The 26,931-nt window shown below is 46.0% G+C and overlaps 2 protein-coding genes across 7 annotated transcripts in view; one reads left to right on the plus strand and one right to left on the minus strand.

The window, feature by feature from the left end:
* The window catches only part of AVL9 (AVL9 cell migration associated), a 32,842-nt gene extending 14,874 nt beyond the window's left edge, over positions 1-17,968 (minus strand). For 4 of the 6 annotated variants that reach the window (XR_013225576.1, XR_013225575.1, XM_077304208.1 and 1 more), the window contains exons 1-9: positions 15,190-15,255; positions 7,996-8,116; positions 6,647-6,732; positions 4,718-4,789; positions 3,393-3,482; positions 2,249-2,315; positions 1,628-1,668; positions 832-870; positions 658-727 (exon numbers count right to left, since the gene is read on the minus strand). Coding sequence is in view for 4 of the 6 variants with exons in the window: in XM_077304208.1 (XP_077160323.1) it covers positions 658-727; positions 832-870; positions 1,628-1,668; positions 2,249-2,315; positions 3,393-3,482; positions 4,718-4,789; positions 6,647-6,732; positions 7,996-8,116; positions 15,190-15,240 (637 nt within the window). In the remaining 2 variants the exon portion in view is untranslated. Of the gene's footprint in view, positions 1-657; positions 728-831; positions 871-1,627; positions 1,669-2,248; positions 2,316-3,392; positions 3,483-4,717; positions 4,790-6,646; positions 6,733-7,995; positions 8,117-15,189; positions 15,256-17,724 lie in introns of those variants that run through there. The other 2 variants (XM_077304207.1, XM_077304210.1) reach the window with 2 other exon arrangements.
* A 1,815-nt stretch (positions 17,969-19,783) lies between these two features.
* Positions 19,784-26,719, plus strand: LSM5 (LSM5 homolog, U6 small nuclear RNA and mRNA degradation associated). Its single transcript, XM_077303377.1, has 5 exons — positions 19,784-19,959; positions 21,049-21,144; positions 22,704-22,731; positions 23,846-23,918; positions 26,437-26,719. Exons 1-5 carry the CDS (start codon positions 19,791-19,793, stop codon positions 26,467-26,469), a joined length of 399 nt encoding a protein of 132 aa, XP_077159492.1. The 5' UTR covers positions 19,784-19,790; the 3' UTR covers positions 26,470-26,719.
* The last annotated feature ends 212 nt before the right edge of the window (positions 26,720-26,931 follow it).

A 26,931-nucleotide genomic window follows, 5' to 3' on the forward strand; every position in this document is an offset into this window, starting at 1 on the left:
GAGATTTTTTTTTGCTTGTTTTATATACCCAAAGCAAACAAAACCAATAGACAAAAAGTTGTATCTTCTTGAGATTTATTAAATGCAGTCCTAAATAATTTTGCAACCAGAACGGGGTCCCAGGTATTCAATCGCGCTTTCTATTACTTCTTCAGTGGTTGTGATTGTCGTCTTCATATAACATCACCAGTATTAATTTCTACAGGTACAGGATATCACATTGGCAATAGCTCTTCAGTAAAGGGGTCACTTCTTCAATTGATATCCTGTACCTGTAGAAGATACAACTTTTTGCCTATTGGTTTCGTTTGCTTTGGGTGTATTTCTACGAGAAACCAACGGTGTTTTATATACCCCTGCAGTGTATAGTAACTTGGAAATAACTATGTGGTATACAGCAGGACTATGACATTTTGCAATTTTGATGTGATGCCTTCGTTAATACATGATCCTGGTTTCATAAGCTAGCCATAGTTAAAATAAACCATGATTTTGTGAGGTTTCTGCATTGAGCCATTTAGTATTTCTGCTATTGCTGGGGTGGTGTATGGGTTTCCTAAAGGAAGTAGCCCTGAAACACAGTCTCATATGCCATTCAGCCAAATAAACTGAGTGAAAGTGAAATATAGAATAATAGCGGCGAAATAATATTCTCACCAGGAAAGAGCGATAACACAGTCAGTAGTGCTCCCACCAACCTATTCACCGGTGAAATATAAAACAAAACCTGAAAGAGACAAAAAAATTACAGTGACAACTTGGAGAGGAGAGGAAGCAAGAAAGAAAAACTGGTATTAATGGACAGCCTCTTAGAGAATGTAAGGATCTTACCTTTTTCTCTAGAAGAATCAATTTAAAAAGAATTAAGACCTTAAAAATGTAAAAGAAAACACAAGTCACCATCAGGAATTGGTACATACACTATTCCACAATAATATTTCCGTCTATTAATTCTCAGTGAACGAGGGTACAATGAAGCTATGAAAAGTTAAGTACAAGATACTTAAGTACTTCAAGGTATTTACATGTATTAAAAATGATAATCAATCTACAGAAACTTTATATGAAGGTTGAATTATTTCACTCATTTTTCCCATTAAGAAAAGGATATTCCATTGGAGAAAAGATTCTTCCTTACAGTGTAAGCTTCCTCACTCAACAAAAACCCAACAGTTGAGTAAAAAATGCCCCTGTAACTTTACAAGACACCAATGGAATGCATATAATTCTAGGTCCATTTCTCATCCAGTTCTTTTGCATTACTTATGCAATAGCATGTTATCACCTTTTGTACCAGGAATTGTAAAATCTAAGTCCCTTGATAAGGGAGTGAAAAACTTCCATTCCTCCTCAGGTACAGACAATGTAAAGAGACATTTAGATAAGGATAAAAATGGCAGCCAGGAGGCAAATATTGACACCCAGTCTTTGTGTCAAGAGGATAATCAGTCAATCAAATCTTCCTGCTTAAAGAACAGCACATGGCATACGATCAGGCCTATGAATACTATAAGAACGGGCAGCAGCTCATACTATTATTCTTATGTTGAAAAGGTTTGAACTGCAATGAAAACATGAGGTACATGAGCTGCATATGATACATATCTAGATCATGAAGAATATATACCTTGTGTCTAAAATGAAGGACAAGGTCTCGTGGAGACAAACCTAAAAAACAAGAACAAAACAATTACCTGATTCCCCCCTGTAAGCAGGACTTCCAAATGTACAAAGCTATACACGCCTTGCTACGCATATGGAGAAACCTGCCTGCAACATGATTGAAAGATTTCATAGTATTTTATTTGTGTATTTTGTTTGTGTTCAACACTGGAAAAACAGCCACGGCATGGGTCACTGACCAGGCATGCAAACTGTATTTTAACCACCGAAAATGTTTGCCTTTCCCCCAACAAATTCACTAGAGGAAGAAGAGGATGAAAGCAAGGGATATGGCCCACTAATATATCTTTAATTGCCGTTTTTAAATGAGCCCAGCTTTCAGGGAACTAAGCTGTGCAGCTCACTTCCCTGCATGAATGGAATGCCAGGAATCCCACATAACAAGAGAAAATTGAAGGGATGTTTGTGTATAGATGGCCAGATAATTACTTAGTCCCATGACTGAAGGGGAAAGTAATCATAGTAATTAGTCAATTTTTCAGGAAAATGGTCTTGGAACGAGACATTTTCTATACTCCAGGAAACCAAACATTCAACAGTCTGATCTTTAGTAAGAGCTGCTTACCAAGGTAAACTTGTGAACCTTCCAGGGGGCTTCCTCCCAACGAGTTGTTCATATGCTCATAAAGCTCCTGTAAAAATCACAGATTCAGAAAGCAACTACGGCAGGGGTAGGCAAACTGTGGCCCTCCAGATGTCCATCTGGAGGGCCACAGTTTGCCTACCCCTGAACAACAGTAAATGTAGGCAGCCGCCAAAACAACTGGAAAAGTGAATGGAAAAGCCTTCGAACCACAAGCATTGGCCAAACTACAAAGAGCTTTGAAACTCTTTTAAAAGCATCACTAAAGATGTGGCTTCAGTCCAACAAATACCTGCGGTCATGGGCCATGACCCAAAGTCATGTGCATATCCCAAGGCCGGGGTACTTTGGCCCAGTGGATTTCTGTGCCAGTAAGGACCTTTGAAACTCTTCCCATTTCAAAAAGTAGCTTGCAATGGGGCATGGGACATGCATACATGTGCTATTCAAGAAAACACCCGTCTCTGGCATGCAGAATGAGTGGCATGCTTATTTGACTCCTGTCTGAAGATACCAATAAGAATGTTCATTCTCTTTGCTTGCTAGGGCTGCTCTCTTATTTCAGTGAAAAAGGAAATTCTCCAAATGCAAAGTAAGAAGACATATTCTGCTGCATCATTTTGCTCACACATGAAACTGGGCATTTTTTATTAACTTAGTGCATGTCTGATCTATTATGGGAGCCCTAATCTATTATGTGCAAACTTAAATGGACTCTGGGGAATGGTAGAGGACAGGAAGGCCTGGAGGATCATTGTCCATGTGGCAACAATGGGTCAGACACGACTTCGCACCTAACAAGAATAACAAATCTATTATGGGAGGGAACTATTATCAGCCCTAACCTATTATGGGAGGGGGCAGTTATGCCCCACAGGATCAGCATTTCAGGCTGTGGGCGGGGAGGGGGGAAGCTTCATTTCCACAGATGGAAATCTTCCCATAATTGAAATTGTAAAGCAAAGCGACTTTACCCTTGCTGCTATTTAGGAATCAGACAAGTCATTGAGGAAGATCCCCTGCCTGGTCTCAATGTATACAGAAACAGTACATTCTGTTCTTATAGCCACAAAAAATACTTATGCGTTTCTTTTAAGTCCTGGGTATTTGTATATTGAAAACCTACCTTGAGAATTGAAATTTGTGAGAAGTCCTTTTCTTCAAAATAGGCATGTGTGATTAGCTGCAGTTTTGCCTGTAGTAGCCCATACAGAGGCTTGCAAGAGAAAGAAGAAGAGTTGGTTCTTATATGCCGCTTTTCTCTACCCGAAGGAGTCTCAAAGTGGCCTACATTCGCCTTCCCTTTCCTCTCCCCACAACACACACACTGTGAGGGAGGGGAGGCTGAGAGAGCCCTGATATTACTGCTCAGTCAGAACAGCTTTATCAGTGCTGTGGGGAGCCCACGGTCACCCAGCTGGCTGCATGTGGGGGAGCACAGAATCAAACCCAGCATGCCAGATTAGAAGTCCGCACTCCTAACCACTACACCAAACACATCATGTTACATCCAGAAAGGAAAGGACCATCCAGGGCATGATAGCTCTCCATCCATTGATGAAGTTGTGTATAATCCCTAACAAACCCAGCCTCACATATAGACCTCTTTAAGTGTGATACATTTATACTCCACTTTTCTGCCCAATGGATATGAAAAAGAGTTGGTTTTTATACCACACTTTTCACTGCTTGAAGGAGTCTCAAAACCTTCCCTTTCCTCTCCCCACAAAAGTCACCCCACAAGGCAGGTGGGGCTGAGAGAGCTCTGACAGAACTGTCACTGGCCCAAAGTCACCCAGCTGGCTGCATATGGAGGAGCGGGGAATCAAACCTGGATCTCCAGATTAGAGGCCTCCCCTCTTAACCACTACACCAAGGGCTGATCCTGTGTTGAGAAGGGGGTGGAACTAGATGGCCCGTATGGCCCCTTCCAACTCTATGATTCTGTGATTCTAAGAAGCTCATAATACTCTTTCTTTCCACTTTATCCTCACAACAAGACTTTGAAGCGGGTTAGGCTGAGGGAGAATGACTGGTCCAACCTGACCAACTGAGCTTCCAACGCATATGGGATTTGAACCTGGATCTCCTGGATCCTTGTCTGACTCTCTAACTCAGGGGTAGTCAACCTGTGGTCCTCCAGATGTCCATGGACTACAATTCCCATGAGTCCCTGCCAGCGTTTGCTGGCAGGGGCTCATGGGAATTGTACTCCATGGACATCTGGAGGACCACAGGTTGATTACCACTGCTCTAACCAGCAATGTATGGGATCCTTTCCCACCAGAACTGATCTCTTTACAAGCATGAGACCAGACTAAACAATTTGAAAAGAAACTTTTGCTAAAGATTCCCAAGCTCATGATACTTTTCAAGAACAGGGAGTCTAACCTAAAAGAAACATTAAAGTAAACCCAAACTGTTTTCTAACCATATCTCTTCTTCTCTTACCAGCTGACACAAAACACAGACACTTTTTTGTACGGTTTCTCTGGTAATATCAGCCTGCCGCACTTTCAATGCCTAAAAAAAGGGAAAGAGTTTAAAAATTACTTCATTGTTTCATTGTATATTACTTGTGCACAATGTTGTTACATGGCCATATAGAGAATTCCCCCCCTCATAACAAGACCACTTGTAATTTATCGATATTGAATCACTTAAGAGCATTAGCCACTATACAAAAATCAAAAGCACAAGGATGGATGAAAGCCTTCTCCACGCGCTTATCCTGATCAAACACAAACATGGGGTGGGGGAAGGAAGGGGGAGATGCCACTTAGGGAAAAGGCACATTTAAAGAAAGTGCTACAGTTGAAGGTAAATTGACAGCTGGTGGGAGAGGAATTCAAGTTTGTAAACTGCTGGGCCCCTGGAACTCATTGGGCAAAAATTTCAAGATGGAAGGATTCTCAAAAAAGCTTACAATCACCTTCCCTTTCCTCTCCCCACCACAGGCACCCTGTGAGGTGGGTGAGGCTAAGAGAGCCCTGATATTACTGTTCGGTCAGAACAGCTCTATCAGTGCTGTGACAAGCCCAAAGTAGGGAAGCGGGGAATCAAACCCAGCTCCCCAAATTAGATTTGTCACGTTGGTTGAGCTTTCTGTGTCATTTCTTTAAGATCATGATGCAAACCTCCGTCGATAGCTGTGTATTATTAGCTTTGTCCCTGAAATACTTTGGTTTTAACAGGGACGTAGCCTGTCTGATTGCTGTGTATTAACTGAGCTGCCTCGGAAGTTTTGCACTAAGTCTTTAAAATGAGCTGCCCTGAAGTATCAGATTCTGTTTAAAAACAAAAAATAGATTTTGTATCATTGTGTAAATTCTTTAAAAACAAAACAGGAAGAGCCTTTCTGGGACAAGTACTGATACATTTGCCAAGGGAAGAGGCAGGATACATGTTACATTATATCAAAGGAGAGTCTAACTTTCCAGTTTTCAAAACTAGATTAGATTCCTCCCTTGCTTATTCCTCCTTAATGTTTTTCACTCCGTTTTCCAGAGTCCACAATCAAGATCTAGCCTCAAGGGTTGAAGTAGACCATAATGGCCCAGGTATTACAATGAATTCAGGTATTAGAACATCTGCATATTTTGTTGTTGTTAGTTGCGAAGTTGTGTCCGACCCATCGCGACCCCATGGACAATGATCCTCCAGGCCTTCCTGTCCTCTGCCATTCCCCGGAGTCCATTTAAGTTTGCACCAACTGCTTCAGTGACTCCATCCAGCCACCTCATTCTCTGTCGTCCCCTTCTTCTTTTGCCCTCAATCACTCCCAGCATTAGGCTCTTCTCCAAGGAGTCCTTCCTTCTCATGAGGTGGCCAGAGTATTTGAGTTTCATCTTCAGATCTGGCCTTCTAAGGAACAGTCAGGGCTGATTTCCTCTAGGACTGACTGGTTTGTTCACCTTGCAGTCCAAGGGACTCGCAAGAGTCTTCTCCAGCACCAGAGTTCAAAAGCCTCAATTCTTTGACGCTCGGCCTTCCTTATGGTCCAACTTTCACAGCCATACATTGCAACTGGGAAGACCATAGCCTTGACTAGAAGCACTTTTGTTGGCAGGGTGATGTCTCTGCTTTTTAGGATGCTGTCTAGATTTGCCATCTCTTTCCTCCCCAGGAGCGTCTTTAAAATTTCTTGGCTGCAGTCCCCATCTGCAGTGATCTTGGAGCCCAGGGAAATAAAATCTGTCACTACCTCCATTTCTTCCCCATCTATTCGCCAGGAACTGAAAGGGCCGGATGCCATGATTTTAAGTTTTCTTGATGTTGAACTGCATATTTACACGGCCTTATTTCTGTGCCGTCTTCCCATTTAGTGCACTACATTTTAATTTTCATCTTTAAAAATGTATACAAATGAAGCCTAGTTACCTTGGCTTCAATCTGCCTATAGCATGAGACACCATACACAGTGCTTCGATCCCCGCATCTTGGTGGCAAATGGAAGAAAACAGTATCTGAAAGGATAAAAGGAAGGCCTCATAATTGGCTAACGTGGTATGGAGCCACTGTCTTTCACATTGTAACCCTGTGAGCCAATTTCCCCATTAACAGCCTACCTAGGAAAAGCATAACTCAAAATACGGGGAATCTGCAGATGCCACGGTGTGATACTCTAAACAAATCCAAAAGGGAACGTATGAACCATCATCATGGCTCTAACAAACTAATAAACGTGTACACACAGAGAACACAGTAATCAACAATCCAGAGAAGGATAATATAATGTTAATGGTGTTTGCCAGCAAATGCAGCACAAAGAGTGGCTATCTTCTCATAACAAAACAGTATTCTACCTGAAGGAGTCTCAAAGTGACTTACAATTTTCTTCCCTTTCCTCTCCCCACAAGACATCCTGTGAGGTAGGTGAGGCTGAGAGAGCCCTGATCTTACTGCTTGGTCAGAATATATCAGTGCTGTGATGAGCCCAAAATCACCCAGCTGGCTGGATGTAGGAGAGTCAGAATCAAACCCAGCTCACCAGATTAGAACTCTGCACTCCTAACCACTATACCAAGCTGGGCCCCAGAATTCATGCCCAACGCACGCTTTGCCCCACATCAGGCTGACAAAGACAGACATGCAAATAGTTTGAATTGGCAATCTTGCAGGAAATTCTCACTGCAAGGGGATGTTCTTAACCACCAGCCAGCAAGAGAAATGCAAGACCCAGGGGAGAACGCTTTCAACAGAACCGGTCTGATAGCTCTGTTGCTATGATAGCCTCGTAACAACGACTCTCATTTTCTATCCAAAACTTTAGAGGCTTGTTGCTGTAGTAACAGATTGGCCAGCGGATGTGCTTTCACTTTGGCATTTTGGGTTGTGATATCTACGAATGCTTCACCCGGCACAGTAGAAGTAGGTAAACATTAGAACAGCTGTGGAAGGGTGCTTGCACTGGAAAGCTCACGCCTTGAATAAATCTTTGTCGGTCCTAAAGGTGCTACTGGACTTTTTATTAGAACAAGCTAGTGCATAGTCCCTACTGCCTCCTATCAGATGTGAATACACAGTATCCTGCAGTATTTTAGCCCATTTTATTTTTCAACATTAAAATGAAACCACAGAGCACAGGATGGGGACTCCACAAAAGACTACTCGCCTCCTTTTTTTCCCTTTTTTTGGTAAGATTTTTGTTTTTATTTCGAAATCGTCATGTTAACAAAAAAGACATAGTAACAACTAATATAAGAATACAAAGCACATTGTTATACTACCTTCTTGATAATTGTGAGCACCATCTGGCAATGCGAGGAAAGGTAAATACTTCCATTCCTCCGGCAGACGGTGGCTGTCATGGCTTTCTCCCAGGATTAGGGGGGGATAGGAGAACTCCACCTGCAAACAGAGACAAGAACTGCTACTCCAGAACCGCAGGAGTGACCCACCAAATCCAGCTATCAGTCATCTGATATCCATGTGTAAAACAGAGTAAATAATCCCTTTGCATATCACAGTTCTTGGAAGCAGCTGGCAGAAAGGCCTGGGCAGTTAACAGGAGAAGGCCTCATATGGGGGATTAAACAAAGGGCATTTGTGTTAATCCATGTGTTACATTATTAATAAATATATTTCATAGGGCTGTATCCACTAGGGATGTCTGTCCCCTGGTGGGACCTGGGGATCCTCTGGAATTATAGCACATCTCCAGACTAGAGAACAGTTCCCCTGGAGCAGTGATTCTCAATCTTCCTAATGCCACGACCCTTTAATACAGTTCCTCATGTTGTGGTGACCCCCAGCCATAAAATTATTCAAGTGTTCTTTCACAGAAATTAAACCAAAACTGACCAACGGTGTGAAGATCCATTGTTCATGATGGTATGTGAATTGTTTTTTTTCCCAGGGCTTTTCAGTTCAGTTCTGCCTTTTGTCCCACCATGCCGATCTCGCTCTTTTCCACTGCTTCAGACAGACGAACGCTCTATCTCGATCTACCCCGCAAGGCTGTTGTGTGGATGGCGCCCCTCCCAGCCAAGCTGCTCACCCTGCCGCGACTCCTGTGAAAGGGTTGTTTAACCCCCAAAGGGGTCCCGACCACCAGGTTGAGAACCACTGCCCTGGAGAAAATGGCTGCTGAAGGTAGACGCCATAGCATTCTACTCCACTGAAATCCTGCCCACTTCTGACTCTTAACCCCAAAGTCTCCAGGTATTTCCCAGCCCAAAGCTGGCAACCATGCATCCAGCCAACTCTATTCACTTTACCTTCAGAGGCACTTTCCTAGGCCACAAGAACTGCATAGTCCTCATGAACCATTCTTTTGGGGACGGGAGAAGTCTTAGAGGTCCACTTTAGGAGGAAAGCTAGATGTACAGGTGTCCTATGACACAATATTGTTAAAACAACCGCTCTAAAGCCTGATCCTGCATAAAACCTTTGCTTGTTTTGGGCACCTATCCCATGAGACTGCAGCTGTAAACTTCATCTGGCAGAACTCCTCTAAATGTGGAAGAAAGACACACCTACAAAACACACAGGATGGTTTCGAGTTATAGCGAAACATACAAGCAGTATTTACTCAAGGGGATCAAACTAGCTTCCTAGAACAGATTGTCTGCAACCACTGGGTGAATGCAACTGAATTATCAAGATGATTCCCCCCCCCAAAAAAAAACCCCTCTGTTTATATGCCATAAATCGTCCTATCAGACAGAATTTTCTTCTGCCGCACTAAGAAATAAACTGACAGAACAGTTATGAGAGAAATGCTCTAACAGGACTGTGACTAGCCCAAGGTCACCCAGCGGTTTGCTTGTGGAATCAAACCCAGCTCTCCAGATTAGAGGCTGATGCTCTTAACCACGATACCAAGGTGGCTCTCGCTAACAAAAATGAACAAGGATTCCACATCAAACTACGAGGCAGAAACCACTTCTGTGGAACAAGAATCTTAAAGTAAAGGCCGCAAGGCAGAAAGCTTGACAGGAAGTGCCAGTTAACTGAGCCTTTTCTGAAGGCCCTCTGAATCTGAGTGTGAAAGCAGCTGACCTTTGCATGCTTCAGGGTGTATTCTCAAAAGGAAGCCATCAGCATGAGACGCTGCTGAGGTCACCAGACGGACATCCCAGCAGAAATAATGATGCCCTGCTTAGATTAGAGTAATTTGCCAGGCATCCTGGAAATAATTTAATCTGATTTATATCAGGGCCAAAGAACCGCTTCCAAAGCTGGCACAAGGTTATGCGTAGAAGGCAACATTTGCACAAGCATCTTGAGCACAGGTTGAAGCACAATTCACACGACCGTTTCCTGGCCTGTTTTAGACCACATCTGAGATCACAGAGAGCACATTTGAGACAAAACTCCCAGATCTGCATGCCTCCCAAACACCACAGAAAGGTCATTTTCTGGTTTGGATTACTTATTCTCTGGGAACAACATGGCCATAGCTTTGACACACACCAACCCTCATCAGCTACTATTGCAATGAAAACAAATAACCCACTCTTCTGCAGGGCTGGGCCTGCTCAAGCCTATTATTTCCGGAAGGAAGGCATTGACTTGGTCTGCACATGCTTCCTGGAGGAAGACGTTAGATGAGAGCACTTCCATCAGCATCATGGTGACCTGTGACCTGGTGAAGTTAGAGCTCCATCAAAGAGGCTTACAATCACCCAACCCCAACCTCACCCCACAACGGACATCCTGTGAGGCAGGTGAGACTAAGTCAGAAAATTGTGCCTAGCCCAAGGTAAACCAGCTGACTGCACGTAGAGGAGTGAGGAATCAAACCTGGTTCCTTGGACTAGAGTCTGCCCCTCTTAACCACTATGAGCCGGTTCTCAGATAAAAGAAACAGGTTCTGACACACACACACACACACACACACACACAAATAGTTTCCCTCAAATATATGAACACCGGGAACACCGCCACTGGTCAACTCATTTTGATCACACCCTTCCTCCAAGGAGTTCATCACTATCTCCTCCTCCACTTTATTCCCACAACATCCTTGTGAGGTAGGATAGGCTGAGAGAGAATGTGGCTGACCTCATGGCTTAGTGAGGGCTTGAACATGTGTGTCCTAGACCCAACACTCTACTCACACCACACTGGCTCTGCATAACTGGCATCCTATAATATGAATGATAATGTTATCACAGAAGTTGAATTGTATGCACATGATATTTGTCACCAGGATGATAATAACCACTCCAACGCCAATTTTGGTTTCAACCAGTGTGCTCTGAAGCTCTGCAGGGTGTTGTGATGGTAATAACAAAGCAAGCATTGATGCTCGTTTGCAGTTCTACCTCCATCGGATGTTAACACTGCCAAATCAGGACTGTCTCCCAGCTGCTGAAAAGCACACAAAGTCAATGGCCAGATCTTGTATCCGAACCAGTCAAACTAAAGCTTTTTTGTGCTGCTTCTGTAATTTCCCACAAAATTATCTATCCCATTAAGGCAGGGGTAGTCAAACTGCAGCCCTCCAGAAGTCCATGGACTACAATTCCTGGCAGGGGCTCATGGGAATTGTAGTGCATGGACTTCTGGAGGGCCGCAGTTTGACTACCCCTGCATTAAGGTATATGAGCTATGCACTGAGCTAAAATGTGTTCATGGAGGGGGAAGGAATTAAGCAGCATGTTAAAAGTGAACAATGACCTTGCTATGGTAAAGCCAACCCTGGAGGCTTGTGTCACATCTGGAAAAAACAGATGCAATAGCTCTGGATTAAATCAGTGACAGAAGCGAAACATAATTAGCCTTACGAGAAAACAGGAGAGACGGCAGCAGCAATATTAGCCAGGTTCCAAAGGGCTACTTTAGCCTCACCCGAGGGCTCAGGGATGCCCAGCGGGATTTTGACTTTTTCACTTTGAACAACACACCCTCACACAAAGCCACGTCCCTCATGGTTTCTGAATGACCTTCCAGGTTCAAAAACTGTTTGCCAGGCAGCGAGTGGAGCTGCAATTCGAAAAACAAGCCCAATGTTCTCCAACTAGTCACAGTTTTTTGAGCCTCAGCCATTGAATTTTGCTGTATTTCATCTTGGAGGGCCCATGTCCAGCCTATGCTGAGGCAGCTGCATTGGTTGCCGATCAGCTTCCAGATGAGGTTCAAGGTTATGGTACTTTAAGGCCATCTGTGGTCTGGACCCCACTTATCTGAGGGACTGCTTGTCTTCTTATTTCCCTCCCTTTGCGGGTAGGAATGTGCTGGTTGTCCCCAGCCCCCAGGAGGGGCACCTGGCCTCGACCAGTGCCAGGGCCTTTTCGGTCTTGGCCCCAACCTGGTGGAATGAGCTCCCGGATGAGCGAAGGGCTCTGACGGAGCTTCCCATGTTCTGTGGGGCCTGTGAGACAGAGCTCATCCATCAGGCATTTGGCTGAGGCCAAGCTAGGAAAAACTGTTCCCTTGCGTGGGTCTACAAGAGCTGCCAGAACATACCTTGTGGCTGCACTCTGGAGGACTGGCAACTGTTGGTTAATATTATTATTTATATTTATTACCTGCCACTCCCAAGACCAGCCCATGGCGGGTTACAACTGTCAATGCTAAAAGCCCCAATAAAATCCCATTAAAACAATCCAAGAACACAAAAACATTGGGATTGGTCTCGTGGGTTCTCCTGCTGTTGTGTTTTTACTGCCATCTTGGGGTTTTATTTGGATGTTTTATTGTTTTATGGGGTTTTTAGATTTATGTAAACTGCCATGAGCTGGTAGTTCCGGGAGCAGCAGTCTAAAACTTTGAAAACAAACAAACAGATAAATATTTTACTTCTAATAAATATTCTTTGGCAGTGTTCCCACATGGGCAGGTTAACAACCCACCCTAACCTGAATAGCCCAAGGAAGCCTGATCCTGTTGGATTTTGGAAACTAAGCAGGGCTGACTCTGGGGAGTATTTGCATGGGAGACTTTCAAGGGTTTGGATGGCAGTTCCTACAAGGAACACTAGGGGTCATGATGCCATGGCAAACCACCTACGAATGTCCCCTGCCTGGCTGCCAGACAATCCTCAGATCTTCTGAGATGGACTACACATGCCACACCATAGTAGTGTCACAACCTCAGCAAAGCTTACTTAGGACTATGTGCAGGATAGAGAAAAAGGACGGGCATATTTAGTAATGTAGTAATAATAACTTTATTTTTATAGCCCACTCTTCCTGCTTGGCTCAGGGCAGGTAGCAAGAAGCATGTACATTAATTCACCACAGGGTATGAATGATACAGACTTGAGAGCACTCTGCTTTGCTCTATGATTCGGAACCGATGGGTTACTTTCCTGTTGAAGTAAATGATGCTTGATCTTCCAAAGCAAGACTGGAAAGCATTCAGGATGTTAGTCCCAGAGTAGACAGCCAGCACAAAGTATAGTTTGATACTTTAAATGGAATATTATATTATTATATAATTATATAATTATATAATTATATAATTATATAATATATAATATATTATATTATATTATATTATATTATATTATATTATATTATATTATATTATATTATATTATATTATATTATATTATATTATATTATATTATATTATATTATATTATATTATTTCAATTTATTCCCCCTACTTCCAAATCGACTCGTGGCGGGTTACAAAGTCCTATAAAACCCCAATTAAAAGCCCCATTAAAAGACAGAAAAAAATTCCAACATGGCGGACCCCCCCCCCCCATCTCTTACTACAGGAAGGATGAGGAAGGAGGTTGACGATGATGCACTACTCATACCCAGGGTGGGGGGCATTGATCTACCTCGCCGACCCCAACTTCAACCATAAACCCTGCGGGAGAGCTCTGTTTTGCAGGCCCTGCGGAATGTCGAAAGCTCCCGCAGGGCCTGCAGCTCACCCGGGAGCTCATTCCACCAGGTTGGGGCCTGGCAGAACAGCAAACTATATCTTGTGTAAAACATGCAAACCACTGGTCTCATTCGCAATTAGAAAGGTTACGCGCAAAACAGCCCAAACTCAATTCTGCAACGTGGTTCACAAAACAGTGGGCTGTCTTCCTAGAGACAGTACTGAAACTGAATTCTTTTAACTCCATGCACTTTCTTGTTACACTTTCACACTTTTGAAGCAGGAGGGAGAAAATGACTCCCCCAGAAATTTCTGTAGCACTTAAAGATTATTAAACCATGCACTGCTAACCTCCACCAGTCAGCTAAATGCTCAGCAAGAAGGACATCTGTGCAGGTCTGAGTGAACTTCACACAAGAATGCACCACGGGAATTTAGAAATGGAATTAATCTGCATACACAACAAACTGGTTAGTCTGTGCAGGTAACATGAGAGACTTTGAAACATAAAAAGAAGACGCTTTTCTGCACCAGGTTGAACTCACCTGTCCCACTGAGTACATTATAAATGTGCATAAGATTGCATTTTCAAGGCCTGAGGCAACTAAAAGGCTACCCTGTTCCACAGGAGGCTGTCAGCTCTTCTAAAGTAAGGCAGGAGGGAACAGGAGACTGGGTCTTTTCCATTCTGACACCATCAAGTGTGAAATTCCTTCTCTGCAACTATTTGCCTGCTGGCTTTCCTTGTTCAGCTCCCCCCAGCCATGGATTTTTACTTCCTCTTAGCTGAACAGCATCAATTATTACCGCTACTGGCCTCTGAACTACTTTTATTAGATTGGGGGGGGGGTATTTTAAAGCGCTGTTTCAAGTTGTTTTAATGACTGTTTTGTTTGCAGCTGACAGCACAAGATATAATCGCCATAAATAAACATTTGTGACTTTTCCATTTCAAAGAGCCATTCCAGCAATTTTCTCTCTCTTTCCATTCAAAGCCATTATTTTACCACTGAGGATATAGAAGCTGACAAGTAGGTTGGTTTGATAACGGGGCTTCTTCTGCCACTTCTCTTTAAACCTGCCTAAAATTCTGCACCTTCTATTAACCGTCCAGCCTTTGACTCCAAACACTGAGAAAGACACGCTAACTGAATAAATAATGCTGAAGAAAAACGGCAAACTATTTAGAGCAGATCAAAACAGATTGTTGCTACTCTAGGGACTGTGCCAGACAGAATAAATGAAGCCTCATCCACAGAGATAAGAAATGGCTGTCAATATTCATTTAAAAAACCACAGAAAGTGTCTACAGGTGGCTTTATGGCAATCCGAGACACACCTACCAGGGTGGGAGGGTCACTGAAATCAGTGGTATTTATTTCTGCATAAAAACAAATAGGATGGGCTGTTAGCCTATCAACAAAGTGTGAAAAACCACCAACGACATTCAGTCCAGAATATGTTTTGGTGAATCAGAGCAAGCTGACAACACTAAACTTCAAAGTCTTTGGATTGTTGGAAGACCCCATAAAACCCGCAGGACCCAGCAAGTACATCGCAGAATAAGCCTTCTATAGGAGGAAACATTCAAGTTGTTCCATGGCTAAGAGAATAAGGCAATTAAATCCACAAACCTTCGCTTGATGCTCCGTTTCAAGACTGCCTGCACTAGTGTAGGGAACCATGTACACATCATACCCAGAGAATGAGCCAATTATGACATCCTGAGAAGGATCAGGCATAGAACAGTGGATGCGGGACTAAATGGAGCCCTCTTCTGACCCAGCAGGGCTCTTCCTATATCCTTACACTGTTTCCATTAGAAGACAGTGCTTGGTGAGAGAACCAACTGTTTTGGTGATGCGTTTTAAGTGACAACACTTTAAAGTCCCTTATATCAGCGGTCCCCAACCCCCGGTCTGCAGCCCGGTACCGGGCCGCAAAGGCCATTGTACCGGGCTGCCAGCGGCCGCGCCTGCCTCCCCCCCCCTGCAGCGAGAGGGGGGAAAGAGGCCGGCAAGGTAGCCGGCACGGCAGCCAGCGCACCAGCGACGCTAACGCGCACAACTGCCACGCATGCGCGTTTGCACCCTCTGGTGGCCAAAACGCGCATGCGCGGCAGTTCCGCGCGTGCGCATTTTTGAGCAACTGCAGCAGCCGGGCCGCTGGCTCTCCCCCACCCCCGGACGCGGTCCCCGACCAGATGAAGGTTGGGGACCACTGCCTTATATTAAAGACTTTCTTGCCTATTTGAATGCTAGCTTCATTAAATTGTTCTGTCGGCTTAGGAGCAATGGTAGAACCAAGTACAACTAGGTAAATTTAGCCTTATTAGACACATGCGTTGGGCACATACCTATTTAACGCCACCTTTGTGCTTCGTAGGACTTGATTTTAATTAGCAACCAGTCCCTAGTTCTATAGTCACAAGCTCTAAGGAAGACTAGAAGGTACTCGGCATCCAACCTGTGGTCCTCCAGATGTTCATGGACTACAATTTCCATGAGCCCCGGCCAGCATTTGTTGGCAGGGGCTCATGGGACTTGTAGTTCATGAACATCTGGAGGACCACAGGTTGACTACCCCTGCATAAACACACAGAGAGGGTGGAAATAATCTACCCTCCTTGAGAGTATGGCAAAGCAGTTAAAGATATTAAACATATTAAGCATGCAATATTTACTTAGGAGTGGCTCCCTTGAACTTAAATAGCATTTGCTTCAGAGTAAACATGTATATGAGCAGACTGCAAAAGCTTCATGTTGGAATAAACAGGAGTTTGGCTTCACCATAAAAACTATTCTATTATAAGCTCATGTGACTAGAGCTCACTTCATCGGGTACATATTGTGGGTCCTCACTAGGCAGATGTCTATGGATAAGAGCACAAAGGCGGTGGGTGGGTAGGTAGATGAGCGGGAATGAAAGGGCCCACTACATGCATAACATGGAGAAGCATGAGGGATCCCCAGTAGTGAGAAAGGGTATAAGTAAAGCAAATTAATAATGTGACAAAAATGATGGCAGTTACAGAGTGAGCTAGAAGGGATCCTGGAAGTCAGCTAGTCTCACACTCAATGTAAAATTCCACTATTATTGCATCTTTAACAGATGGCCATTCAACATGCAGTTTGCTCTGTTCCTTCAGACCAAAACAATTGTCCACCTGAATCTATCTAGATGGCCATTCAGGCCTTTGTAGTGAAGGAGAGTCCATTACCCCCAGAGGCAATCTTACACATCTGTTTCACAGTTGACCAGCTGTTCTCACGTGGCAATTTGCCTTATATTTATCCATACTATTCCCTAATATAAAGCCTCTTGTGGCGCAGGGTGGTAAGGCAGCCGACATGCTGTCTGAAGATCTGACCATAAGGTTGGGAGTTCGATCCCAGCAGCTGGATCAAGGTTGACTCAGCCATCCAAGGTCGGTAAAACGGTAATGACTGAGGAAGGGAAAGAGTCTGCCAAGAAAATGCTAGGGGACGTCACTTCAAGGGTCAGACATGATTCAGTGCTTGCACAGGTGATACCTTTACCCCCTAATATTATGCCACAAGACCCCTATTTTTGCCACAAAAACAGGCCAGTAGCCTTGAAAAACACACCCAATCTGAATGGAAAGATGGATGCCTAATGCTTGTAACCCAAATGAGAGAAGAGGGGTTTTTTTTTGTTTGAAACCCTGTTTTCACTACCCAAAGGAGTCTCAAGGCAACTGACAAACACCTTTGCTTTCCTCACCCCTTGACCTACACCCTGCAAGAAAGGTAGGGTTGAGTGAGCTCTGAGAGAACCGCTGCTGGCCCAAGGTCCCCCAGAGCTGGCTGCACGTGGAGGAGCGGGGACTCAAACCTAGCTCCCCAGATCGGAGGCCGCCCCTCTTAAGCACTACCCCCAAGCTGGGTCTCTTGGAAGCACTTGCTCTCCAGCCATTCCAGATGTGTAGCAGCTGGCTGAGCAGATGCAGAAGCCCCGCTGGGAGCAGTCTGCAACCAGGCAGGGTCTTTTGGCCCATTTGAGGGCCCCAGCCGCTCTAGTCTGCCGGGGGGGGGGTGGTGACCTGCCCCCCGGGGGAGGGAGCGACCCATCAACAGGGCGGGCCAGAGGGGCGCTGCGTTGGGGTGGGAGGGGGCAGGGAAGCGCAGGCAGCCCCCCCTCCCGCTCACCTGGCAGCCTTTCTTGTGATGGAAGCCTACCACCACGATGTGCAGCACCGGCCCCCGGGGGCCGCCTTGCTCTCGGGGCTCCCGCCTCTCCATGGACGAGCCCACCGCGGGACAGCAGAGGCGTCCTGCCGGCCGCCAACCGGGGCTCCCGTGCCGCCGCCAGCGCCAGCACCCTCACCGCCAGCCGCCGCCGCCGCCCGTGAGGAAGCTAGCACTGAGCATGCTCCCGCAACCCCCCCCCCCCCCGCCGAGCAGCCTCAGTGGCGTCGGCTGAAGCCGCGGCAGCCAGGACTGAGGGCGGGCGGCGGGACCGGCGGCGGAAGGCAGGAAAGGGGGGGGGGGAGAAGGAGGGAGGCTGTCCAAATGGAAAGGGGCCTCCCGACCTGCTCCCCCCCGGCCGGTTCCTCCTGGCAACGGGCTGCCAGGGCTCCATCCTTAAAGGCGCAGCTCTGCCCTGGCTCCCGTGGAGCTGGGGGGGATAGAGAGGGAGCGTGGCTGGCTGGCTGGCTGGCTGGCTGGCTGGCTGGCTGGATGGATGGATGGGGGGGGGGGGGGGAGAGGAGGGGCCGGCGAAGCAGCGCGAGAATGCATTTAAATGTATTCAGACTCAGCGGGTGCAATCGTCAGGGTGGGATTGGGGAAAATTGGACCGAAGGGGCAGCGCTCCTAGAGAGAGAGACTTTCATAGAATCATAGAGTTGGAAAGGACCTCATGGGTCATCTAGTCCAACCCCCTGCACTATGCAGGACATTTACATCCCAATCGCTCATCCACTGTAACCTGCCACCCCCTTAAGCCTTCACAGAATCAGCCTCTCTGTCAGATGGCTATCCAGCCTCTGTTTAAAAATTTCCAAAGATGGAGAACCCACCACCTCCCGAGGAAGCCTGTTCCACTGAAAAACTGCTCTAACTGTTAGGAACTTCTTCCAGATGTTGAGATGGAATTTCTTTTGAATGAATTTCATCCCATTCGTTCTGGTCCGTCCCTCTGGGGCAAGAGAGAACAACTCTGCTCCATCTTCTATATAGCAGCCTTTTAAATACTTGAAGATGGTTATCAAATCCTCTCTCAGTCGTCTCCTCTCCAGGCTAAACAGACCAAGCTTCCCCCAACCTTTCTTCACACGTCCTGTTCTCCAAACCCCTCACCATCTTTGTTGCCCTCCTCTGGACATGCTCCAGGTTGTCTATATCGCTCTTCAACTGAAGATGCGAGTAAGTTTCGCAGGGGCTCTGGCATGTATTGTAAGCTTCACCGCCAACACCACCCCTTTACAAAGCCTGTGCCCAAGACTGATGGTGGCCCATTGCCCAGGCATTGCTTTGGGGATGATTGTCTGGCACAGGATGGCGAGCAGCGGATCTCCTCCTTTAGGGTCTCCAACGATAGCCTCCAAATGAAGCAGCGACATAAAGTAAGAGTCCAGGGGTGCCTTGAAAGGCATTAGAAATTTATTCCAGCATGAGCATCGGAAATGTATGCATCGCTCACAGTGCACTCTGACCAACAGAAGCTTATGCTGGAATAGATGTTGCACATGGAAGGTGCCACTGGGCTTTTGCCTTGACCGAAGACAACAATCCTACCCATGCATACTAAGAAACGAGGCCCACAGTATTCAGCGGCATGCATTTCCAGATGAATGCGAATAGTCATAGTCATGCATCCCACATGACTGAACAATTTGATCTCCCCAGTGTTGGTTGTGATTCATGTTGTGTTGTGAATTGTTACTTGATAGATTGTTGTGATGTTCTATTGAAAACATATTGTTATAGATTATCATAATGTTCCATGTAAACCGCCTCAGAGCTGTAAAAGAATGGGCGGTATGAAAATCCAAATAAATAAATAGGTGTGCTTTTCCACAGGCTGCTTGGACACTGCCAGTCCCTGAAGCGTAGGAGGCTGTGCAGAATATTTCACCCAGGCTTACTCCTGGGTTCCTTTCCTTTTGCAGTTTAAACCCGGGAAGGGGGCGGGATCACACCTGCCGATCTCCGCCTCTGGCTTTCCAGATTGGCGCGCCGGTCCGCCTCCGCCTGCTGAGGCTGGCCGCTCGATGGCTCGTCCGCCGATTGAGCGCGCCTGCTCCACCCAAGTGCGCCCGTCCCTTCCCGCCAATGGGCTCGCGGGGAGTGAAATAAGGGCCGGGCCGGATCGACTCCTTCGGCTTTGCCTCAAAATGGCCGCCAACGCGACGACGAACCCGTCCCAGCTGCTGCCGCTCGGTAACGGGAGCGGGAAGGACCCCTGAGGGGAGGCGGGAGGCCAGTGGGGCGTTTGACGTGGGGTTTCCAGAGCGTGACGTGCTGTCTGTAGCGCGGACGCGGGTTGGCGGGTTCACACGCACGCGTCTCGGTCGCCCTGTCCCTCGGGGGTCTGCAGGCGAGGTCGGCGCGCAGTAGAATGGGGAGGGTATCCCTGGCGACCCTTGCGGGCTAGCCTTGCAAAGCGGGGCGCTTCGCAGTGTTGCTCCTGCATGTATTTAGGGCCCAGCGGCCCCTTACGGCCAACCGAGTTTGACTCGAGGCATGCGCTTTCGTGTGCACAGTTGCATCGGAGGAACTCCTGCCCTGAATACAACTTTGTTTCAATGTGGAAGAGCTAGCGAGGGCAGCTATTTTATTTGTAACAAATGAAGGAGGTGGCAAAGGATGAAATAGACATGCCTGTATTTTTGATGGTGTTGGCAAAAATACCAAGAACATAAGCTTTGTGGGCACACATAGAATGATAGAGTTAGAAGGGACCTCCTGGGTCATCTAGTCCAGCCCCCTGTACAATGCAGGACACTCACAACCCTATCACTCATCCACTTTAACCTGCCACCTCCTTGAACCTTCACACACAGGTCTGTTTTGAGATGCTGTTCCTATCGAGGAAAAAATGTGGTTTGATGGAAAGCAAGGGTGGATTCTTTAGTTTAGGTAGCAAATTACATCTGTTCTGTTAGCATATTTCTCTATGTAGGGTGTGTTTTCTGCAGTTCCATAGCATTTGACAGCTTTCCAACTGTTGTGAACTCTCTCACAAAGTGGGAAGTCACCACCTAGAGAGCATATTAGGTGAATGTTTAAGAGTGTTGTGTGAAAAAGTGGTTAGGAGTGGTGAAGTTTGTTACACAGGAGGGAAACCACAGGTGTTTTAAAAGAATCTGTTTTGTTTGACCTCGCACCATCGGGTATAGGAGATTTGGAATTAAAACCATGCTGAAATTCTTGTTAAGCAATCTTTTTGAATATTTTTAGACTACCTTGTCAAAGATGCATGTGTAGAAATTTAGTATTTGCTATTAAAATTTTTTTTTCCATTGGCAGAGCTTGTGGACAAATGTATAGGATCACGCATTCATATTGTGATGAAAAGTGACAAAGAAATTGTTGGCACCCTCCTGGGTTTTGATGATTTTGTCAGTATCCTTTATATGGAATGTTTGAAACTTTGACCAACCTGTTTTTAAACAAACTCTGCATTCCATGGTAAGAGTATTGTAAACGTTTTGAAAAAAATATGAGGTTATCAACTGGACCTAGTTCATATGCTTCCTGGCTACATGACTGCCTTACAGTATGTGCCCTGTGGTCTTTGGGCATACATGGAGCTCTCATTTATATAAACTGAGGCTTCTGCGTGGGTAGGATATCCATTTAATTTATTTACAATTTTTGTACCCTGTATCAGGGCCACCAAGACGACTTACAGATTAAAAATATGTATATAATTAAACTGCTTTTTAAATGTTAAAATCAAACAAAAATATATCTTTCCTTCAAGCTTCTTTGATCAAATAATATTGGGTCCCATGGCTAAGAAGGCCCTTTCTCAGGTTGCCTTTCACCTAATCTCAAGAGAGGGGAGCCTGAAGTAGAGTCTCAAATGATAACAGTAGTGGTCCAGTAGATTCATAAGGAATTAGGAAGCCCTTCTGGTATGCCTGTCCTAAGCTATGTTGCGTGTCTCCGCTAGATTGCCATGAGGGTGATTGGACAGTGACATGTCACCCCATTGTTATCCAGTGCTGATCTGGCTGACTAACTGGGTGACCCTACCTCCCTTCCAAAATGCATGTGCAGTGGAAGAAGACAACCATCCCAGACCAGAGTGTACTGTTCTTCAGTAAAGGGAATCCAAAAACTGCACTCCCCTGCTACAACTTGCAAACAAGCTCAAGGCCCTTAAACATCAGCACCTTGAATTGTGCCTGCCAACAAATTAGGATCCAGCGTAGATGAGCCAAGACTGGAGCGATAGGGTCCTCCACCAAAATCAATATTTTGGCTGCATCATTCTGCACCAGTTGACGTGTCCAGTGTTTTCAAGGGCAGCCCTATGGCAGTAATGTAATCTGACTAGGGCTTGTACCACAGTGGCCAGATCTTTTCTGCCCTTGAAAGGCAGTGGTTAGCTAACCAGTCAAAGCTCATAAAAGACACTCCAGGCTTGCAGTAGGCATGAGTCCAAGAGAACTCCCAACATGCAGACCTGTTCCTTCAAGGGGGTTGCACTGTCCAGAATAGGTGACAATTCAGCTGCTAGAACTGCAGATAGTTGGAAAATGTACATAGTCCCATGTTTTACAGCAGCTTGGAAACCAGACACTGGCTGCATTGCTTACCTGTGACAGTTATATCATTAGATTTTGATTCTGCCCTTTCTCTAAGGAGCTTGGAGTGGTGTAGATTACTCACAAAAAAACTGAGCTGGGATAAGCTAAGAGTCAAATGTGGGAGAGGAAGATTTCTTCATGAACATCCTGTGAGTTTTATGGTGGTGTGGTTTGAACTTCCGTCTCCCCAGTCATGCTTGGGTACTGCAAACTATAACTGTCACTTTCCTGGGGTCCATGGAATATATGACCAGGACCCAAATTTTGCTTTCGTATCATTGGCCCCTTAACAGCCTCTGAAATGAGGGCAAATGCTAATCAGTACTCTTATAGTCATTGTTTTATTTCCTTGACCCCACATTCTAGACATGGTATTAGAAGACGTTACAGAGTTGTAAGTATTGCTGCTTGTGGCTTTCTGCTTAAACAGACTCATGGCTATTTAGATTTTGTACCAACAGTTATTTTTACTTTCATTCTTTCAGCTAAGCTTGCCTTTCCCATGTTTGCTTAAGGGAGGCACATGGCTCAGCTTGCATGCATTTGCAAGTTCCCAAATTCAGTCTCCAGTCAAAAAGCTAATGTGACATGAGATACTTCTACCTGAGATCCTGGAGACATTCCTTCCCAGTACTGCCAGTAGTCTGATTTGGTACAAGGCCAGCTTCCTATGTTCACTTGTAAATAAGGCAGCTACATGCTGCTGGGATTCTTCCAAAAGGTGTGTCTGCCTTCTGCACTGTTTACACTGGTTTCAGAAAAGGGGTACATAATGCCGATTTCTCATCTCCGCAGCAATCATTGTCCTGAAGTTACCTTGGGGGTATTCAAAATATTCTTGGCACTGCCACCTATTGCGCTAAAAGACATATTTCCTGTGTGGTTTTTTAGATTACCCGGGAAGGACTGGTTTAGCTATTTCCAGCACTGGAAGGTGCGGGTGTGTAATTCTGCCACGTTACTGCTTCTTCATGTGGTGTCTTAAGGCTTTTACATTTTCAGAGTGATTTGGGAAGCTGCCATGTTGCTTCAGACCAACATGATTAACCCCTTGAATAAAAACTGACACTGTCCCTCAGTGTGGACGTTTTAAGAACTGAAAGCACATGCCATTCAAATAGTTCTTTTGAGATTGTAGCCTTGGCCATGGCATGCACAGGAGGAAAAGGGCTGACGGATTCACAGAGAGAGAGGCTTCTGGAGTTTAAGACTGATGTAGATTCTTATAGAAGGATGGGAACAGATTGAGGAGATGAGAGAACCCATCCGAAAGACTGGGTGCCACAATTTAAAAAGACTCTTGTGGCATCGGTAGAGCAGATTTGCAATGTGATGCTTATTGAACAAACAAGCCCTGCTGATTTAAATGGAATTTACTTTCATATAAAAGTATGTGAGATGGTAGCCATTATTCAGTATTTGATGTTTTGAATGAAAAGTGCAGCTGGTGGCTTTGATTGCTTTTGTCTACATCCCTGACTTTGAAATATTTCCTTACTATTCCACAGTGAGATCACACCTGAAGGAAGAAGAATCACAAAGTTAGATCAGATTTTGCTAAATGGCAATAATATAACAATGGTAAGTGATGCTATCTTGTAGATTCTGGTCTTTCCCCCCACTTTTAAATTCCTGCTGGCTCAGATTAGGAGCTTGTTTAATTATTTAATTACTAGTAAAAGAGCCCATTGTAACGAAAATACAATGGGCGCTAGAATCTGGGGGATAGGGAGGGATAGGGGCAAGGAAGCTCACCTTCGAGAGGGCGGGCGGCGGCGGCGGGGCATCCTCGGGCGCTCTGCGGGCCGTTGGCGGCCATCTTTGAATCCGTCGGGGTGTTCTGAAGGTGGCAAAGGTCGGGGTCTTCCGAAGATTTTTAAAGGGGAGTCCCTGCCAGCGGCGCCAGGCCCCCGTGCGAAGCATAAGGGACTGCTCAGAGCCAAGCCGCTGCTCGCCCTGAGGGGATCGTGCCCAAGGTCAGGCGCGCTAAGGTACGGGGACAGACCCCGGGAAGGACGCGCACGTGGGACAGGGCTGATCGGCTGGTGGATCACGGGCTGCCTGCCAGGCTCCATTCGCGTGGCTGCCGGGGTTGTGGGGTGCCAAGTGGGGGTGCGGTGGGGGGCAGACCGGACCGGCGCTTCACCGCGAGCTCAGCCAGGGTGCGCACTGGTAGGCGAGGCATGCAACGCTTGTTTTGTTGGTGGCTTTCTCCTTTCAGAGCGAGGTGGGGCGGAGCCGAGGCAGAAAATGGCGGCCGGCTCGCTGTCAGCGGGAAGAGGGGAACTTCTGGGCAGAGTTTTTATGCCGCAGCCCCTAAATGGCACTTGCTGTTCAGCGTCCCGTCCCAGGGAGGCCTGCGGGATCCCCTTCTGAGGACAGCGGCCCTGGGGGCAGCCCCCGGCGGAGCATGGCCAGCGCGAAGGAGCCCCTCCTCCCCCTGCGGCTGGGGCACCTGACCCTCCGACCCCACACCTTATTGAGCCGCGGGTCACGAACCAAGTCGTAGGCCCTCCTCAGGGTCCAATCGCGGGTCTGCGCGTCCTCCCCGCCGCGGAGGCATTTGGCAGCGGCGTCCATCGGCGGCGAAGGCAAGAGGCTGGTCGGAGGGCTGGCAAGCGGTGCCGCTGACGCTTCTTTTTTGGAGCGCCCGTGAAGCCGCCCTGCCCGTGAAGCCGCGGCCCGAGGGAGTCCCTGCCAGCGGCGCGCAGGCCGGCTTGCGGGGGCTCCCTGCCTGGCGTTCTGACAGGCGGCGGCTTCACGGGCGGCGGCTTCACGGGCGGCGGCTTCACGGGCGGCATCTTGACGTGCGGGTTGACGGGCAGGGAGCCCCCGGCAGGCGCGCTCCGCGCGACTGCCGGGAGCTCCCTCGTAGGGCGGCCTGACGCGGCGAGAGGCGCTTCGCGCCTCTCGCCGCGTCAGGCCGGGAGCAACTGCAAGCCGCGCTGCGCGCGGCTCGCAGTTGCTGCGCCTGGGAATCGGAGGGACCAATCGGCAGGCGCTTCACGCCTGCCAATTGGTCCCTCCGATTGTCTGTCATGAGGAAGGGTCCAATCCGGACCCTTCCTCATCCCAGACACAGCCCGCCTCAGGAGGGCTTACTGTTTTATTTAGTCCGTGGCGCCCGTGGCGCCACGGGCGGTGTACAGATGGCGCCCGTGGCGCCACGGGCGGTGTACAGATGAGAGAGATAATTTTTCATAGCCAGTAAATAAATTGTGATCAGAATGTGCAAATAGGACCACACCGAATTGTTGAAGATTGTGTGCCATTCTTGGCCTTGAACAAGTGCAATCTAGCATCTAGCGCTGAGGTTGTCTGCAAGCATTCTACTTTTCCAGCTACTCTCAGGGTTTAAAGAGCTATGGCTGCTGGAGCTAACTGGAAAACAACATTCTAATCCCCAAGAATGGCTGCAATAAGACCCATAGATAGAGATTTATTATTGGAGCGGGCCTTTGATAGCTCATAAGGAAGAGAAAAATCCCATTCTGTCTACTTGCCCTCTCAGTTTTTTTTCCTTCCCTGACAAATTATTATTATACAGGGTCACCGTAAGGTGGCTGCAACTTAATGGCACTTTTCACCACCAACATACAGTGTTTTTACAGTTCTCCTTTGGTACAAAACCTGCAATGATTCAGGGTCTTCTCCTGTCCCTATATGACACCACTGTATGGATTTTTGCATTTATACCCTGGGGCCAAGTTCAGAATGAGATGGTGAAAGGTTAAATGTACTTGTTTTTGATGTTTAGGAGGAGAAACATATTGTATGAACTGAAAAAATCAAATAGCACTATAATATTTTTAAAACTTTAGTAGGATATCTGGAAAGATTCCCTTGTGGATGGTGTAACAAATATGTAATTGTGGCTCAGTTAACATACATTAAACAATGTGTAAATGTCCCAGCAAATATATAAAAGAGAGATAAGGATTCTTCAGATGTAGTTTATTGTTTTAAACATTTGCTTATTCTTAAAAGGTTCTCTGGGTGCATTTCTGTGTAACTTTAACTTTGGGTCTCAAGCATGATTGAAATAACCTTTTTCAAGTCAATGTTTATGTTCTTATTGTTTCATATGCATTCTTTACAGTTGGTTCCTGGAGGAGAAGGACCAGAAGTATAAATACGTTCATTTTGATTTTGGTAAATATTCTGCAAGAATATTCTGCAAGAACATTTTCAGGAAACAGTGGTGTTTTCATTTTTACATTTCAAGTTGATATTTGAATATAAGTAAGACTTTCCATTTCAGGAAAAACATGTCTTAAATTATGACTTTGTAAGTTGAAATAATGACTTTGTTGTAAAGGCAAAAATCTGCCGTACAAAATATTGGAATAAAGTTTTTTGTAATGTTAACAAAGCAGTAAAAACTGTGTTTGTGTAGTTAATACATAACATTAAGAATTTGGAGCACTGTTCAGAATTGATATAAATATTCTTTTTAAACTGTTGGACTAGTCAGCTGCATTCAACTATTGATATTTTTCACCCTCCACTCTTATTATCTTCAACACCAGTGATAATATTCCTCTTCATTAGGCTTAGTTTTCCAACACACCATCTTTTTTGATAGTCTTTCAAC

The sequence above is a fragment of the Paroedura picta genome, chromosome 11 (assembly GCF_049243985.1).
Source record: "Paroedura picta isolate Pp20150507F chromosome 11, Ppicta_v3.0, whole genome shotgun sequence".
In the NCBI taxonomy this organism is placed as follows: Eukaryota; Metazoa; Chordata; class Lepidosauria; order Squamata; family Gekkonidae; genus Paroedura; species Paroedura picta.

Excerpts from the sequence above, each read along its gene's own strand:
- LSM5 (XM_077303377.1), top strand. The coding sequence starts at position 19,791 with ATGGCTCGTCCGCCGATTGAGCGCGCCTGCTCCACCCAAGTGCGCCCG. Across the intron at positions 21,145-22,703 it reads GGGTTTTGATGATTTTGTCA|ACATGGTATTAGAAGACGTT; the intron begins GTATCCTTTATA and ends CCCACATTCTAG. Across the intron at positions 22,732-23,845 it reads TTAGAAGACGTTACAGAGTT|TGAGATCACACCTGAAGGAA; the intron begins GTAAGTATTGCT and ends ACTATTCCACAG.